The sequence below is a fragment of the Accipiter gentilis genome, chromosome 19 (genome assembly GCF_929443795.1).
Source record: "Accipiter gentilis chromosome 19, bAccGen1.1, whole genome shotgun sequence".
Classification (NCBI taxonomy): Eukaryota; Metazoa; Chordata; class Aves; order Accipitriformes; family Accipitridae; genus Astur; species Astur gentilis.
The window spans coordinates 27,550,012-27,564,638 of NC_064898.1; the positions used below are offsets into that span (position 1 = coordinate 27,550,012).

Sequence of the window (14,627 nt, forward strand, 5' to 3'; positions counted from 1 at the left end):
GCACAAAAGCTGAATATCCGCTCTCGGGCGACACGATTCGAATCCATGTGCCGAGTTCGTGTGTGGTGCGAACTTTGATGTGTGCTATGACAAGCTGAAAGTCGTGACCTCCTTGGGGAGCTCCTTAAGATGGGCACAGAGGCGGGGGCTTGGGACTGTTTGTTTAACTTTGATGTCCGAGCAGCAACGGGCCCCGTTGTTTGCCTGTCCGCAGAGGGACGGGCTTTGGAGCCTCCCACCTTTGCCAGTAGACAATGGTCAGCAATGGAGTGTGACGACTGTTGACCATTCCAAGTGACCGGTGGACCAGAACAGGGCTTCCCGAGTTGCAAAGGCTAAGAGGAGACAGGGAAAAAGGCTGTTCATGGTACAATAATTGCCTAAAATCAGGTAGAAATGCTAATGAAAACATCTAGGCATTAAAAAGCGTTCAGCACCCAGGCTGGTCCCTTGTTACAGACTGGCAGAGTGATAACAGCGGTGTGTCTTATTTGGGTACCTGGCAAAAAAAGCGCTTTTGGCTGTGTTGGGCAAATGGTGTTTATTTTTCCCACATTTTGGATGAATACTGACTTTAATTGAAAATTAAGAAGTCCTTGAATATCTGAAGCTTGGTAGGACTTGTCTCCAACAATATAGTGGAAGAGTAATTAAATAGTTCACGGAGGCAAACATAAATGCAAGCCAGACTTACTCCTGGTGTAACAACTCTGTTGATACCGCTGGGGTTGTGCCAGACATGTTTTTGGCCCTCCGTACCATTTCTAGCTTTGTAACGTCCACAGTGGGGTCTCGCTGCTGGCTGGGAAATGTATTGAGCTGGAACATGACACACGGAGTGTTTGAAATTCCCTACAAATCGTTTGCTCACGGATGTAGCCCAGAGGGTAACCCTTTTAATCCAAACCCAGCTGAACTGGGCATTGTGTGTGTGGTCAGCTGTGGAAGTGGAGAAGGCAGAGTCTGGGGAGCTGATGGCTTTGACTCAGGAGCATGGGTTTAGCCTGCAGAATTTTAAATGTTTAGTAGCTTTTCCCTTCCAAATGCAGAGTGCCTACTGTTTTTCTGGATCTCTTGCAATCCTTTTGCATACATTAGGTGGGAATTAGTCTAAATGTGACTTACTCTGCTTTGTAGTAGGATGCAGGATTATATTTTTTTTAGAGTGTGGTCCCTCTGTGAAGAGTGATGATCTAAAATTGGTTTATCCAGCCACAGCAGCTGATTTGCTGGATTATAAGTTGTTACGACTTTTGATTCTTAACCCATCAGTCAAACAGCCTCCAGGGGCGGTGAGCTGGGTCTCTCTCTGTCTTGCACATCAGAGGAGAGGTAACGAGTAGCTCAGAGATGGTCAAGATGCACCCAGCTGAGCAAGGATCTCCATGTATTGTTACCCTGCAACAAGAACAGGGTTGTTTGGTGTTGTTTAACCTGCTTGCTCGGTCATCACTTCTTTTTTTAAGGTTGCCAATACCTGCACAAGTTACTCAGCGTGGATTTAGGGGCCTGTGATGTTGGTAGCTGGAATGAGTGTCTTCAGCTTAGAACCGCTAAGAAAAAGTAAGCCTTCAGCCCCAAATTGCTGTCTTTCCAAAGTCATTTTTCAGAGAACTATGTTCTCTGCTGTGCTGCTGGAGATTTCTGTGACCTGTCCTTTAGCTTTGTAATGTCTCCTAATTTTCACGGCCCTCACTCTTCCAATTAGACAGCTACAGTCCATATGTTTAATTTAATTACAGAGGCACTGCATTAATGATTTCTGTCAGTTGCCATCAGCTACAAGATGAAATCCCGTGTGCCGGCAGGGAAGTTTGGGGTCTGTCTTTCCTTTTTACAACAAAACAATGATCATTCTCATCCTCTTGAAAATGTCCTGTATCCAAAACATGGCAGGGCATGAGAAGTGTTTGGGTACATTCCTACTGATAGGTTTCAGAGGGGATATGGGTACATAGCTGGGCAGGAGCGCGGTCAGGGCTTCATGTCACACTGAAGCAGAGCCTTTCTCATGGGCTCCCAAAGGCTCCTATCCAGGTGAATTTAGCCTCATAGTGCCCTGTGAACTGGGAGAGGCACTGGCACTTCCAGCAGCTCCAGGTCCAGGCAGGCCTTTCTTTCCCATTGCCCGTGCTCAGGGGATCACTCTTCTGCAGGCAGGGAGTGTTTCTAGTCCTAGCTGGCATCTTCCTCTGTAGAGCATTCTGTTCTGAAATGCAGATGCACAGCATGCAGCGTGATTGCAGCTTAGCTTTGGCACCTCTCAGCCCGGCACAGTTTGTGGTCTAGTGGAGAGGGACTGGGCTACTGGGACGCCTGAGATCCGCTCTGGTCTCTGCTCAGCGGCTTGGAGGAGCTATTTCTTTTTTCTAGTGTTATAAAAGTGAAGGGAAGTGGCCAAATACTTCAGTCTGGTGTCTAATTTTGGTGTTTGTGTTTTAAAAACACTTCACTAAGGTAACATAGATGATATAAAAAAATTGTTGTGAGAATTGTGTTCCTTTTTTATTATTATTCTTTTAATTAGCTTATTACCTTGTTTCAGACCCTTTCTGAAGTGTGGATAGGTTCATTTATGGCTCTTTTTTTATGTGAGTGAGAGTCCAGGTCCAAATTCCTTGGCTCTGTAATAATACAGGTTGTAACCGGGTTGTGGACTAAAGGCAGATCAGCTGTGACTACGTTTACATGAGCAAAGGAAGGTTTTACACTGTAATTCTCATAGCTGGGGGAATTTACCATAGCTTTAACATAGCTGATGAGGCAATGATGCTGGTTTTAGTCTAAGCATAACAACGTAACTGCCACTTTATGTAGTCTGCAGTGCTGTGTCATATCTGTGCATTTCTGTTGAGGCCTGAAGAGTAACGCAGGCAAGTGGGTGTGCACGTACACACACACACCTTCCACCTTACTTTTCATTTACGTTTTTCAGTTGGAGTGACTCCTACTCTGTTTTATTTTTAGTCTTTGTGAAAGCCTATTGCTCTTTTGGATTTCTAGAACTATTTTAAAGTGGTTTCTTAATTCTCCTGGAACGACATCGGTTTTAAAGGGGAGGATTTACAGTCTATGTGAAAAACACTACTAGGGGCTTCTTTCCCTTGGCTGCACCTGCTAGATTTGCACATTTAACATATTTATAGTAATTAAGCTTTAATTAAATGCTTACTGAAAGCTTTGTTGGTTTTGTGCCTTTGTTAAAATAAGCAACAAAGCTATAGTAAGTTAAAAACCAAAGCAATTAGGACCTTAGCAGGCTAAGTGTCTATGCATTTGTAGCATAGTGACCTTTTCTACTCTGTTTTACATTGTTCTGGCAGAAATAAAATGGCAGTGAAATACTGAGTCATCCTCTCATCCCCTTATAAGGTGGAGAACTGATTCTCCAGAATCCCATGGAAGGGGAAACTAAGGCACAGAGCAGCATGTGCTGCTAAGCCCCAGTGGGATGAGTTTGGGCAGTTGTAAAACACTGGTGCCCAGTTCTGCTTCCATTCTTACCGTCAATGCAATGGACCTGTGCCCCAGTCCAGCAAGGAGGGAGGGGGTTGGAGCATGATTTTAGGGTTTCTGAAGTTATATGGATAGCTCAGGTGATGGGGAGGAGTGCCCAGCTGTACTCGGAGGGATGACCTTCTCAGAGTGGTTCGGGGCTCTGCAAGGCTGGGTAACAGCTTTCTCAGCAGCAGCAATACCCACGTTTTACAGGTGGAGAGAGAAGATAAAGAGAAAATTACTTGGCCGCAGCTGGGTCTCTGTGTCATAGCAAGGTCTTTGTTTGCTGGGACAGAGACACGTGCAGCTCTGGGGAGGGAGATGTGGGTGAGAGTGACAGGCACATGACTGCTTGCATTAAGTAAGTTTGTGCGTGTTTTCTCAGGTTTAACAGTCAATCCTCTTCTTTCCAGCTTCCCTTTTTCTTCTTTACTAATACATAGCTACAGTACTTCTGTCCGTCTTCCTCCCCCCTTTTTTCACATACCCATTTTTTCACACACCCATCTTGTTTTACACATAAATGAGCCCTTCATTCTCACCCCCCAAATGCTGTAAGCAGCTGTGCATGGATCTTAGGGTGATACCCTCTATGAGTGCGAGGAGGGTGGGAGGAGGGACAAGAGCAGAGCGCAGCTCCACGTAAAGAGCATTTCTTTATTTGAACAGGTGCTTTCTCTTGGAAGCTTGTCCCTGTCTCCCCTTGCCCGTGGGTGTTCTTCTGTACGGACTGCTTCACATTCTCTTCAAGCAGGAGGGGACAACCTTAATGCTCTGTACTGGTGAACCATTCATTCCATGTGCTTTTAAATGAGTCCTGCTTGTTCATCCAGCTCATGGTATAAGCACCTCCCAGGCATACCTATTCTTGTTCTGTCAAGGGCTTTAGCCTGTGATTCCTCTCAGCTGTTCCCAACATCATCTTCTCTCGTCCATTTTCTTTTCACGTCTTTGCCTTCCTGCACACCTTTTCTCCTTCTCCCTCCATCTTCAGATCTGGTTCTCTTTGCCTTTCCTCACCTTTGCTTCTCAACACCTTCCTGCTGGGAATGACCAACGACAAGTGACTCCTCCCTGTGCCTTGGCTCTCCTTTTCCTTCTCTGTCTTTCTATGTAGATCAAAAGAGCTGTGGGTCAGAGGCTTGTACATGGAACCAGAACCAGCAGTGCTTGGCCCAATGTGGTCTTGTTCTTTCCCTTGCCCTCCTCCTGCAGCCTGCCCTCCTCCGTCCCTCCTTAGGGAGAGGAGTCAGGAAGCAGCGCACTCTCTGCCTCGGTGTAGATTGCTGGGACTTGTGCCCCTTCCATGCGTACCTAGACTTTGTGCGTTGAAGGTGCTGTATAGATGTTTTATATTGGTAATAACAGTACATCATGCATAGTAATATTCTGGTGGGTATGTTCTAAGACTTATAGTGAAGGGTGACCTATCTGGAGCCATTTTCTGTCTATAGGCAATGACATGATTAACTGGTGCAGTCTTATTACCTATATTAGGTACATACATCTGTCCGTGTGATTTTTTTCACTCCTTTCACTTCAGGCAACTCATTCAGAGCTGTCTGCAGCAGAGCTGGAGAAATATCTGGATGCCTTTGGAAGGACGTATGGCCCATAGCGTTGCCTGTCAAAGAGCTGAGGAGTTGAACATGGTTTTCAGCTGTGATGACAGCACATTTTGAGGGCTTGATCTGACAAACTGGGGCATTGTCTTTCAACTACTCCCCTTCTGGATGTCTTTGAGGGACAGTGTCCACTTGGCCATTCCTGCATTGTACCTGCCCACCTGAGGACAGGCCAGTGGCAGCTGTTGCCCACACTGCTCCTCCACTGATTCGGCAGTGTCCCCATCTGAGACCTCTGTGCATGAGCACCCCTCTTTCCAGGGATGAATGGCATTCGGTGTCCTGCAGGTCAGGCATAATGAGGTATCGTCAGTTTAGCAGGTTCCTGCACCTCTCCAAGCCACAGAAACTGCCTCTGTGCACGTTTTCTTACCACTGCATGCAGGTAGCCAGACTTCTTTTAACGGTCCTTTGTGGATGGCTGGGGGTATGCAGCAGCAGTGCTGTACCTTGACCATGTCTCTGAAGCACAATTCACCTGAGTCACAATCTTAAGAGAAAACTGTTGTGAACAACATAACAATTCTACCCTTCAAGATTTTTTTTTCTTTTTGGGTTCCTTTTTGGGGGGAGGATCATTTTTATCTGGGTCAATAACAAACCGCCGCAGAGTGAGGGAATGCCACGGCTGCCCTGCTTTCTGTGCCACAGGTAGGCGTAAACGTATTCCTGGGAAGGCACACATCCACATTTAGACCTCATCTGAGAAAAAAAGGAGAGAACAGGGGCTGGAGTGTAAACAGCAGCTCCCCCCGGCCCTCCTGCCCCTGCTGAGTTTTACAGAGAGTTAAGGTATAGCCATACAAGGGATCTTCTTTGTGTCCAGGCAGGACCTGTGGCTTCTGCCAGAGCTCAGGGCAGCCGCGTATCAAAACCCGTCAAGGCTTTTGCATTGTGCTGATAACTCACGGTCATGGGGATCACTGGACTTCTTGGTTCACCAACCCCAGCTGCCGGCGCGTTGGTCCCAGCACAACGTCTTCCCTGACGCAGCCCCAGTCACGTCCAGCCATCTCGTCATTGATTTCCCCACCCCCTGTATTGTATGTATGTATTTATTTATTTAACAATATGTTGGTCCAGCCATTAAAAGCAGAAAGCACTTTCTCCAATCGATTGAACTGCCCAGCAAACTTCAGTTAAGCGTTGCCCTCTGAGTCATCACCAGGGTCAATTTAGATTTATATTCATGCTGATGAATAGGCTGTGCCTCTAATCTAATGAAAACTTGATCAGCAAATTAAAACTCAGCTTGTTGAGGCTGTTGAGCACAGGTGAGTTATGGAGGGAAGCCTGCCTTCCCGGACCAGCTCAGCCTGCCGTTGGCGTCCCGCTCCCTCTAGGTATCTGCACGGAGTGTTGTTCTGCCCCAACACCTGGCAGCAAGTGGAGGAAAACAGGAGGTATATGGGCCAAAGAATCCTCCATTTAAAAGTCACCCCTTTATTAATAACTAATAGCTGAGCTGGTGCAGAAGAGAAAGATGCCTTCTGCCTTCTCTAGCACATTTGCCAGAGCTTCCTTAATTGACCCCCACAACTGCCTTATGAATTGGGAAGTAGTTACACCTCTTCTCACTGGGAAACCTGATCATACTTTGTGACTGTCATCTCATTTTTGAAAGTCCCTTGCTTATTCCAGTGACATTCACACGCTTTACGCTGATGAGCACAGTTACTCTGTATTTTGATGGTGCCGTTACCTTTCCTAAAGGCTAATTTGCTTGAATGTCCCATTACCTGCAAATTGGATAGGTGCGATCAATATTTGTGATTCCAGGAACGTCTGGCTGGTGCAGAAGTGCCTGGAGGGGACAGCATGTCCCAAAAGCAGGAGGTGAGATTGAAAGATGATGGGAGAGGGAGGCTGAATGTGCCACGTGTTGTTATTAGACCAGTGAGTCCTTCCCGTGTACGGAGCTGGATCGCAGCCCGAAACAGGGCCAGGCTTTTGGAACACTAAATTTTGCCAGTAAGAGATTATATCTGTGCGTATTAAACTTGAGCCTCCCAGTTATCTTAAGAGCTAAGGATATGTTTCTTATCGCTGGGGGGGTAAATGGTGTAGAGGGTTGTTAACAGAGAGAGCGGAGCAGTTCTGACATCCTCACTTCCCGCTCTCACTCTTAGCCCAACTTGCATCTAGCATTTGTGGTCCTCTGCTAAACTTTTCATGAAAGGACATTGCCCAGCGAGAAACACTGAAGGTGTAGGCAATGCACAAAGAGGAAAGGGCTTCCTAAGAGTCACTGACAGCCCACGAAGGTGTTATCTGATGGAAGTGCCTGGGAAGATCATTCATTTCAACGTAGTCACTAAGAACAGGAAAGGAAGATGTATGGAGTGACCAAGGAAATTACAAGTCATTGTGTGTTATCATATGACTCATTCAGTACCCGTAGCTCACCCCTGGCCTGCAAGGTTGTGGATTAAAGTCCTACACTGGGACTTGGGATCATTTCTCTTAAAATGAGAAAGATGCATGGACCTTAAAATATATCGTAGCCTGTCAGCTAAAATTAGAGTAGAAGGATCTCTTTGGTCTTGACAGCCATGAGGACGGGGTCCAAGAAGGGTGGTTTGACCATATCAGAACCTGTACTACTAAGGATTTGAATGATGAGAAAGGCCTGGCTTTCTGGTGTACATGCTGGAAGCCCTGATGCGAGAATCACAGTAAGTCAGCTGCTGGGGCAAGATCATCAGAGGCTTAATTGAGGCACATTGCACTAATGTTGGCTTCTGCTCAGTAGCTAGATGTCCATCTCTAGGATCATGGAGGTCATCAACAAAGATCCCATAGGGCAACAGGGCAGCATCTGCCCTACCATCTTCCATCCTGTACCTCGTGCTTTCCATAGGGACTGCCTCTTCCAGATCTCTGCTGCAGTTCTCTCGATGACTGACCACAGCAGTACCAAGTACTGGAGATGCAGGATGTCTCCAGAGGAATCCAGCACTGGATCTCCCAGAAGAACTTTGCACAGATCAATGACCTGTTCTAGAGCTTTCCTGGGTAGAAAGCCTGGCTGTGGCACCTCTACTTCTCCTGTTTCATAGACTTGAGCAGATGGCACACCTCCTGCCCAGCACTGCCAGCCAGGCACCAAAAGTAGGATTGACAGGCTGAAACCTACTTGATGACCTACCTAATGACCAGAGGTGGAAGAGCCTGGGCTGGCAGGCTTTGACTACAGCTGTTCTGGACAGCCAAGGCTATGCACTTGGGCTCATGTGGCTTTATTTGCAGCCAAACCTCTCTCTTGCTTTCCATTTTGCTGTGGCCATAGAGGTCAGTGGTAAAGGTCATGCAGTGTCCCTTTATATGAGGCAACATGTCGGACCTGTGAAGTAGAGGTGAGTCTGGATCTAGCTGTGTTCAGAAAAGCCCTTGCTAGAGGTGCTGAAGGACTTTTAGGATAGGTTTTGTGCCCTGTACCTTATCGATGCTCCTGTGGTGGTCCAGAAGGACCTACAGGCTTCTTGTGTGGCTGGAGAGATGGCAGCCCTACCTAAGGTGTCCTCACTGATGTGGCCTTCAGGAGCAGTGTAGCAGGACAGCGTAGACACTGAACACAGAGGGGGAGACTTTTATCAGTGGCTTTGCCCTGGCAGCAAATTGTCTGTTCTGAGAGGACTGAGGATGAGACAGTAAGGTTATATCTCGCTGGAACTATGCTGAAGATAGTAGATGATCTCACACAGTGATCCTTGCACCAAGACCAAAACGGCAGAAGGAACTGAAAGAAAATTCAGGCTAGTTGGAGGGATTTGAGCGGTAAAGAGGGAGCACATCTGTGATGGGAGGCTACTTAGGGCTTCATGTCCTCCATTGCTGATGTCTGAAAGTAGGTGAGATGATCCCCATCCTTAGTGCCAGTCCTAAACCGTCAGATACCTAATTTGATCATGGGTGTGCAACTCAAACTATTAGAGAAAATCTTTAGTGCAACGTGCTCCTGACTACATTGAAATGGTGAAAGATCATAGCTGCTGTTTGAAGAATAAGATCCAGTGCATCTCAACCTAAATATTTTAGAACTAAGGGTGTTGTTAAAATACAGATATAAATGAACTCTGTATGCTCACACGGGAGATGGCGGGAGGTTCTCCTGACTTCTAGCCTGGTGCTTTGCTCACTAGAAGTAACTTTGTACGTGGTGAAGAGCGTACCAGTGCCAGTAAAGAGCTGGCTCTATTGTACCATATTCAAAGAATAAAATAACCACCTTTTATTCCGCTAATGCATTTATGGCGTAAATGGGAGAGGAGCTTAAGTTAAATTCTAAATGTGACTTGACAAGACACAGCCTGCAGATACATGTCAGTCAGTCTGCAGTGCATGTCGCTGTCAGCCCGTGAGCCATGTCATCAGTGATGAATGCTAACTAACGAGTTACTGTCTAGTTGTCATGGAAAGCTTGAACCCTGGAAAAAAATTAAGAATTAACTGGCTTCAAGCTGCTTTCAGAAGTGGTGAGAAATCTAATTCTTGCCTGATGATTGTTTGCGTTCGGGAGCAGAGATGGAGGACTTCCACACCAAAATTGCCTGGCCTGTATGTCTCGTGTTGATCTGTCCTGCTGCAGTGTGTTGATAACTTTACAGGTCTGGAAACTGAAAGCCTCAGTCCCAACGCGTAGGAGAGTTGTAGTCTGGTATGTCCTGCCTATGTTGCCATGCTGGTCAGCCCTGGGAGGACCTGCCTCTCCAGTGGGCCCTGCAGCTACATTATAAAAAAATGGGGAAGTTCTCTACAAATTCAGAGGTTAAATCTCTTTCAGAAGTCCTGACAACTGCTGGGCTGGTTGCAGATGATCAGGCTGTCTTCAGTGGTGATCTCATACGAATTGTCTGGTTCTCAGAAACGGAGGTTTGCCTGAACTTCACGCAGCAGTCAAATGCTTTTCTTCCAGAACCCCACATAATTAATGCAATTGAAATTTATTTTTAAATGCTGAGGTTGGTGTTTCATCTTATGAGGGCAGAAAGAGGCAAAGAAAGACTAGGTGTCTCTCATAGCCAATGTGGGTGCAAGAGATGCCTCTTCAAGGGTGGCTTCCTTTAGCTGCATCGATGTAGAGGGACCACTCAAGTGAATGCTATAAATTGTAGGGCAGAAACCTCCAGAGTGAATAGGGCCCTTCCAGCCCCCTGCCTTTTGTCGTGCTTCATACTGAAATGCTATATCCTTCTTGTCTTGGTAGGATGGCACCTTTATTAAAGGAGGCTTCCCAAAAGCAGAAGTAACAGCATAACCTAGTTTTGCATCCCTTAACCTGAAGAGTATTACAAGACTCTTCCTTTTTGCAGGGGCAGGGATGGACTTGGAGCCAAGATCTGGCTCTGACTGTGCCTTTACTGTGGCTGGGGACAGTTTCCACCACTGATCCAGACCCACAAAGTTATGGGGACATAACTGATTCCTATCGTGGACTGGGAATATGACTCTTGCTAAGAGCCTGTTCTGTGCAGATCTTCTTGGGAGGGCTGTGTTTCCCTACAGTGTCACCCCTGCCTCAAGTGCCTCCACATCTAATTGGTTTGAGAATATGCTGGTGTGGTTGTATTTGTTGAAATGTTCAACTATGGCTGTTGGTTTAACTTTCCTTTGCTAGCTGGCAATGTTTGAGGAGGGCTCTCCCTTCTCAGTTTCTGAAGGACTTCGGTTACTCATGTTCTACCTCTGCCTTATTTTTGTTCTAATTTGTAACAGTGTGGTGAAGATCCTGCTCGCAGCTAACGCAGATCCAAACCTTGGAGATGATTTCAGCAGCGTGTATGAGACTGCCAAGGAAAAAGGCCTCCATTCTTTAGAAGGTAGTATTGATTGTGTGCAGTTACCTGCATTTGCTTTTTAGGTCCCAAAATTTTGCTTCCTGGCTTTGAAATGGAAATTTGACCTTGTTTGGTTTTTTTTAGAGCTAGCTTCAGCTTCCTTTTAAATGCAGAGTAACTGATGGTATGTGGGTGAGCATAGGTCTGAAGATGAGCGAAAACATTATGTAGATGTTTATGAGAAGCAATCCTTCAACGTCGTAGAGATAACCTGTTTTTATATAGTCAGAACATAACACAAAGTTGTAGATAGGAGCGTCATCCCACTGACCCACATGCAGCCACTTGCTGGGGAAGCAGAAGGGTTCAAGGCAGTGTATTCCACCAGTAGCCTTACTCTAGATCTTATAAGTAGATATAAAATAAAGAAAGACTTGTCCAATTGAAATAAAGCTGAATGACATAACTGGTTGCTGTTACTGCTGCTGGTTTTCGGGCAGGCATTAACGCTAGCTTTCAGCCCTTGAAGTCTATGTGAAAACAAGGAAATTTTCTGCAGCATCATTTCATCTTGTTATGATTTTCCACAGCCCATGTCTCAAGTTTCTGAGCACTTTCTCCCTTCTCAGTCTCTGAACAACTTCAGTTACTCATTTTCTACCTCTGCCTTATTTTTGTTCTAATTTGTAACAGTGTGGTGAAGATCCTGCTCGCAGCTATCCCCATTGCTGGGATGTTGATGCAGACTTAGAATCATACAACAGTTTGGGTTGGAAGGGACCTTTAAAGGTCATTTAGTCCAACCCCCCTGCGATGAGCAGAGACCTGCTCTGTCTATTCAGACCAATTTAAATTTCCCAGACTGTTTCCACTTTTTATGACGATAAATGGTGGTTAAAATTTCTTGGGTTTGTGATTATCAATGGAATCGTGGGGGGGGATGTCTGGATTCCTGCTGCCTGGCTGTGCTTCGAAGAGGCCAGCTGCACGTTTTAAGGATGCTTCTGGTCCACAGGCTTACAGCTCCCAGGCTGGCAGGAACGCTGGCAGGACCTGACTCTGCTTAAATGTCCCTGGCTGTTGCTTTCCCTGTTCCAGAAGCCTTTTCCCCATCCAAGCGCTTCGCTGACCCACTGGCGTTGGCTCTGAGCTGGCAGTGTCCCAGCCATCCCCAGCAACCTGCCAGAGCTCAGCCAGCTGCTGAGACTTGCGTTCCCAGGGACTGCTGCATCCACAATGACTGCATTTGTGTGCTCTAACCTTCTCCTTTGAAGTTAAACCTTTTCCTAGCTGCTGTAAGGAGAAAATTGGAGGAAGCCACACAGGTTGTCCAGAGCCTCTTTGCCCTGCATGGTTTGCAGAGCCTAAATCAGACGGTGATATTATCCATTGGTCTGTCTGTGCTTTTTGCCTCACCGCTAAGAGCTATATAAAGTCTAATGAAGGTGTAATATTTGAACCTTTCATAAAACACAGGTTGAGTTAAGAAGATGAATCAGTGAGGGGACAGTTTTGACAGGGCGTTATTTTATTTTTAAAAGCTCTCCGCTCTCATCCCTCACTTTAACCCACTCGTGCAATAGACCTGCTCCTTGATGGAAGTGAGAACACGCATATATCAGATTGCTGTAGCAGTGAATGCAAAATGTATGAAACAACATTAAAAAATGAACAATGGAATGCCAATACATAATGCATGTACGTAGACTTTATTTAAGACAAAGTATATCAACCAATAAAGTTAATTGTTTTTGTCTGCATTCATCCCTCTATAATGTTATATATTTTTGGGGTGAAGAAAAGATAAGGCCACTCAGGAAGAAGTTGCATTAATTCTTTGGTTGACATGTTTTATTAAAAAGAATAAATTCAGTTGCATTTTTAAAAAGAGAGGGAGAGAGAGAAACTGCCTTTGTTTTTTACTTTTTTTTTACACATTTACATATTTTGTGTATAAATATTTTTTCATAAAAACATCCAAATCGAGAGGGTATGCTCCACAAACACTGCACAAAATATATTACAGACATTTATATGGATGGCAGGAAGGGAGACAGAGGGCTGAAAATTTCCAGGCACCCAGTGATTGATGGTAGACGAGGCTTCCCCTGACGCTTTATTGAGTTTCCGATGATTATCTCTCTCTGAGACATTTTTTACAGATGACGGCCGAGCTGTCACAACGGACCATGGGGGAAAAAACCCAACAATAATAACACTTTAATCTCTTTACTGCACTGCTCCCTAGTATCTCAGATTCATCTTCCCTGACGCACGCAGTTCATTATCCTGCTCCTCCCTGGGTAGGAAATGACGACAAATAAATAAATATACATACTCACCCTGTATGCTTGGAGAAAAGACCCAGGAAAGGAAAGGAGCCAGGGCATTAATTGATCTTCCTGGAGGTACTGCGGTTCATTAGCAGAGATGCTGGGCTAGGACGGCATCAGGTATTCATTACAGTGTTTTTCTCTTCTGAACTTTTCAAATCGTTTGGAAATCTGTCGGTAGCTCTCAGGAGGGATCGTGGAGACTGCCCTGCAGGGGATCCACAATCCGGGTCTGCTTGCTTTGCTGTGAGAAAGTATTAGGTGCTCAGAGCCCTTTCAAGTTCTCGATGGCAAAGTCCTTGAATTTTCGTGATATACCCATTCACCAAGGAGCTGAATGCACCTCCAGGAGCAGAATTTAGCTCACCAACTGGGTGATGTTCATTCAACAGGAGACAGCACATGCCAGCCCCACCATCACTTAGACTCCATGGCGGGGCTGTGTGCTTATGGGGCTCCCTCATCTCCCAAAGCTGGGGAGAAGGGTTGTGGCCAGGCCTGGCCCTATTGCCTGCCCCCCACCTCCACCAGCTGAGTGAGAGGTGGATTAGTCTCCATTAACTCTGGAATGGGTGCGACAGCCTCACTTTCCTCAAAAATCGGATATAAAGTGCAGCGCCTGTCCAAACCCACAGCCCTGAGTGATAGCATCTGCTTGTTGATAAAAGAGCCAGTGAAGATGGTGAATGCTGAAATGAGAGAGGGATCTGCCCTCCCTGCAGACATGAGAGTGGTGCTCATATCGGATTCTTAACTATGGAATACGTGACCTCTTTGGTGGCTGTGATCGTCCATCTGGCCAGGCTTTAGATCAGGCTTCTCTCTGGTGTGCTGAACGCTCTCAGGGCTGATGTTGTGAAGATGCTGTCTCTGCTCCCACAGGTGTCCCTTCCTGGCTAATCAGCAGCCTGGTATTTCCTTCAATACCTAAGAAGAGCCACACTTTTTTCCACTGTTCATTTTTGCTGATGACCAGAGCAAAGGGCTTAAGGGTTTTCTAAAGCCTGACCCTTAGACCAGCTGCAGAAGAGTACTGCTGCTGCAGACCCTTCCCGTGGACCCGGGTAGGATTCTGGGCCCATGGGTGCTGGAGCCTTGCCCAGACACATGGGCTGGTCTGTTGGAGAGTCCCAGAATTAGGAATTTGCTTGAAGGCCAGGCGATGGTGGGGCGGCGTCCTCTCCTGTACAGCTTCTCTTCTGTTTGCCAAAATCACCACTGCCTTGTAGTAATCACTCTGAGTATCAGGAGGGAGTTTCTCCTGGCTTGGGAGAATATTTCTTCCCACTGTAGAAACAGCATCTAAAAACAGGTCTTCGATTAGCACCAGAGCATCAGCAGTGGAGGCACTTTCACCTCTCCCACTGCATGTCTGAGTCTAAGCTTGCACATAA

The 14,627-nt window shown here is 46.2% G+C and overlaps 1 protein-coding gene across 1 annotated transcript in view; it reads left to right on the forward strand.

Annotated features, from left to right (window-relative positions):
- The window catches only part of CLPB (caseinolytic mitochondrial matrix peptidase chaperone subunit B), an 85,974-nt gene that overhangs the window by 19,302 nt on the left and 52,045 nt on the right, over positions 1–14,627 (forward strand). Inside the window, exon 4 of the mRNA XM_049823274.1 lies at positions 10,839–10,942. Within this exon, the coding sequence (XP_049679231.1) occupies positions 10,839–10,942 (104 nt within the window). The remainder of the gene's footprint in view (positions 1–10,838; positions 10,943–14,627) is intronic.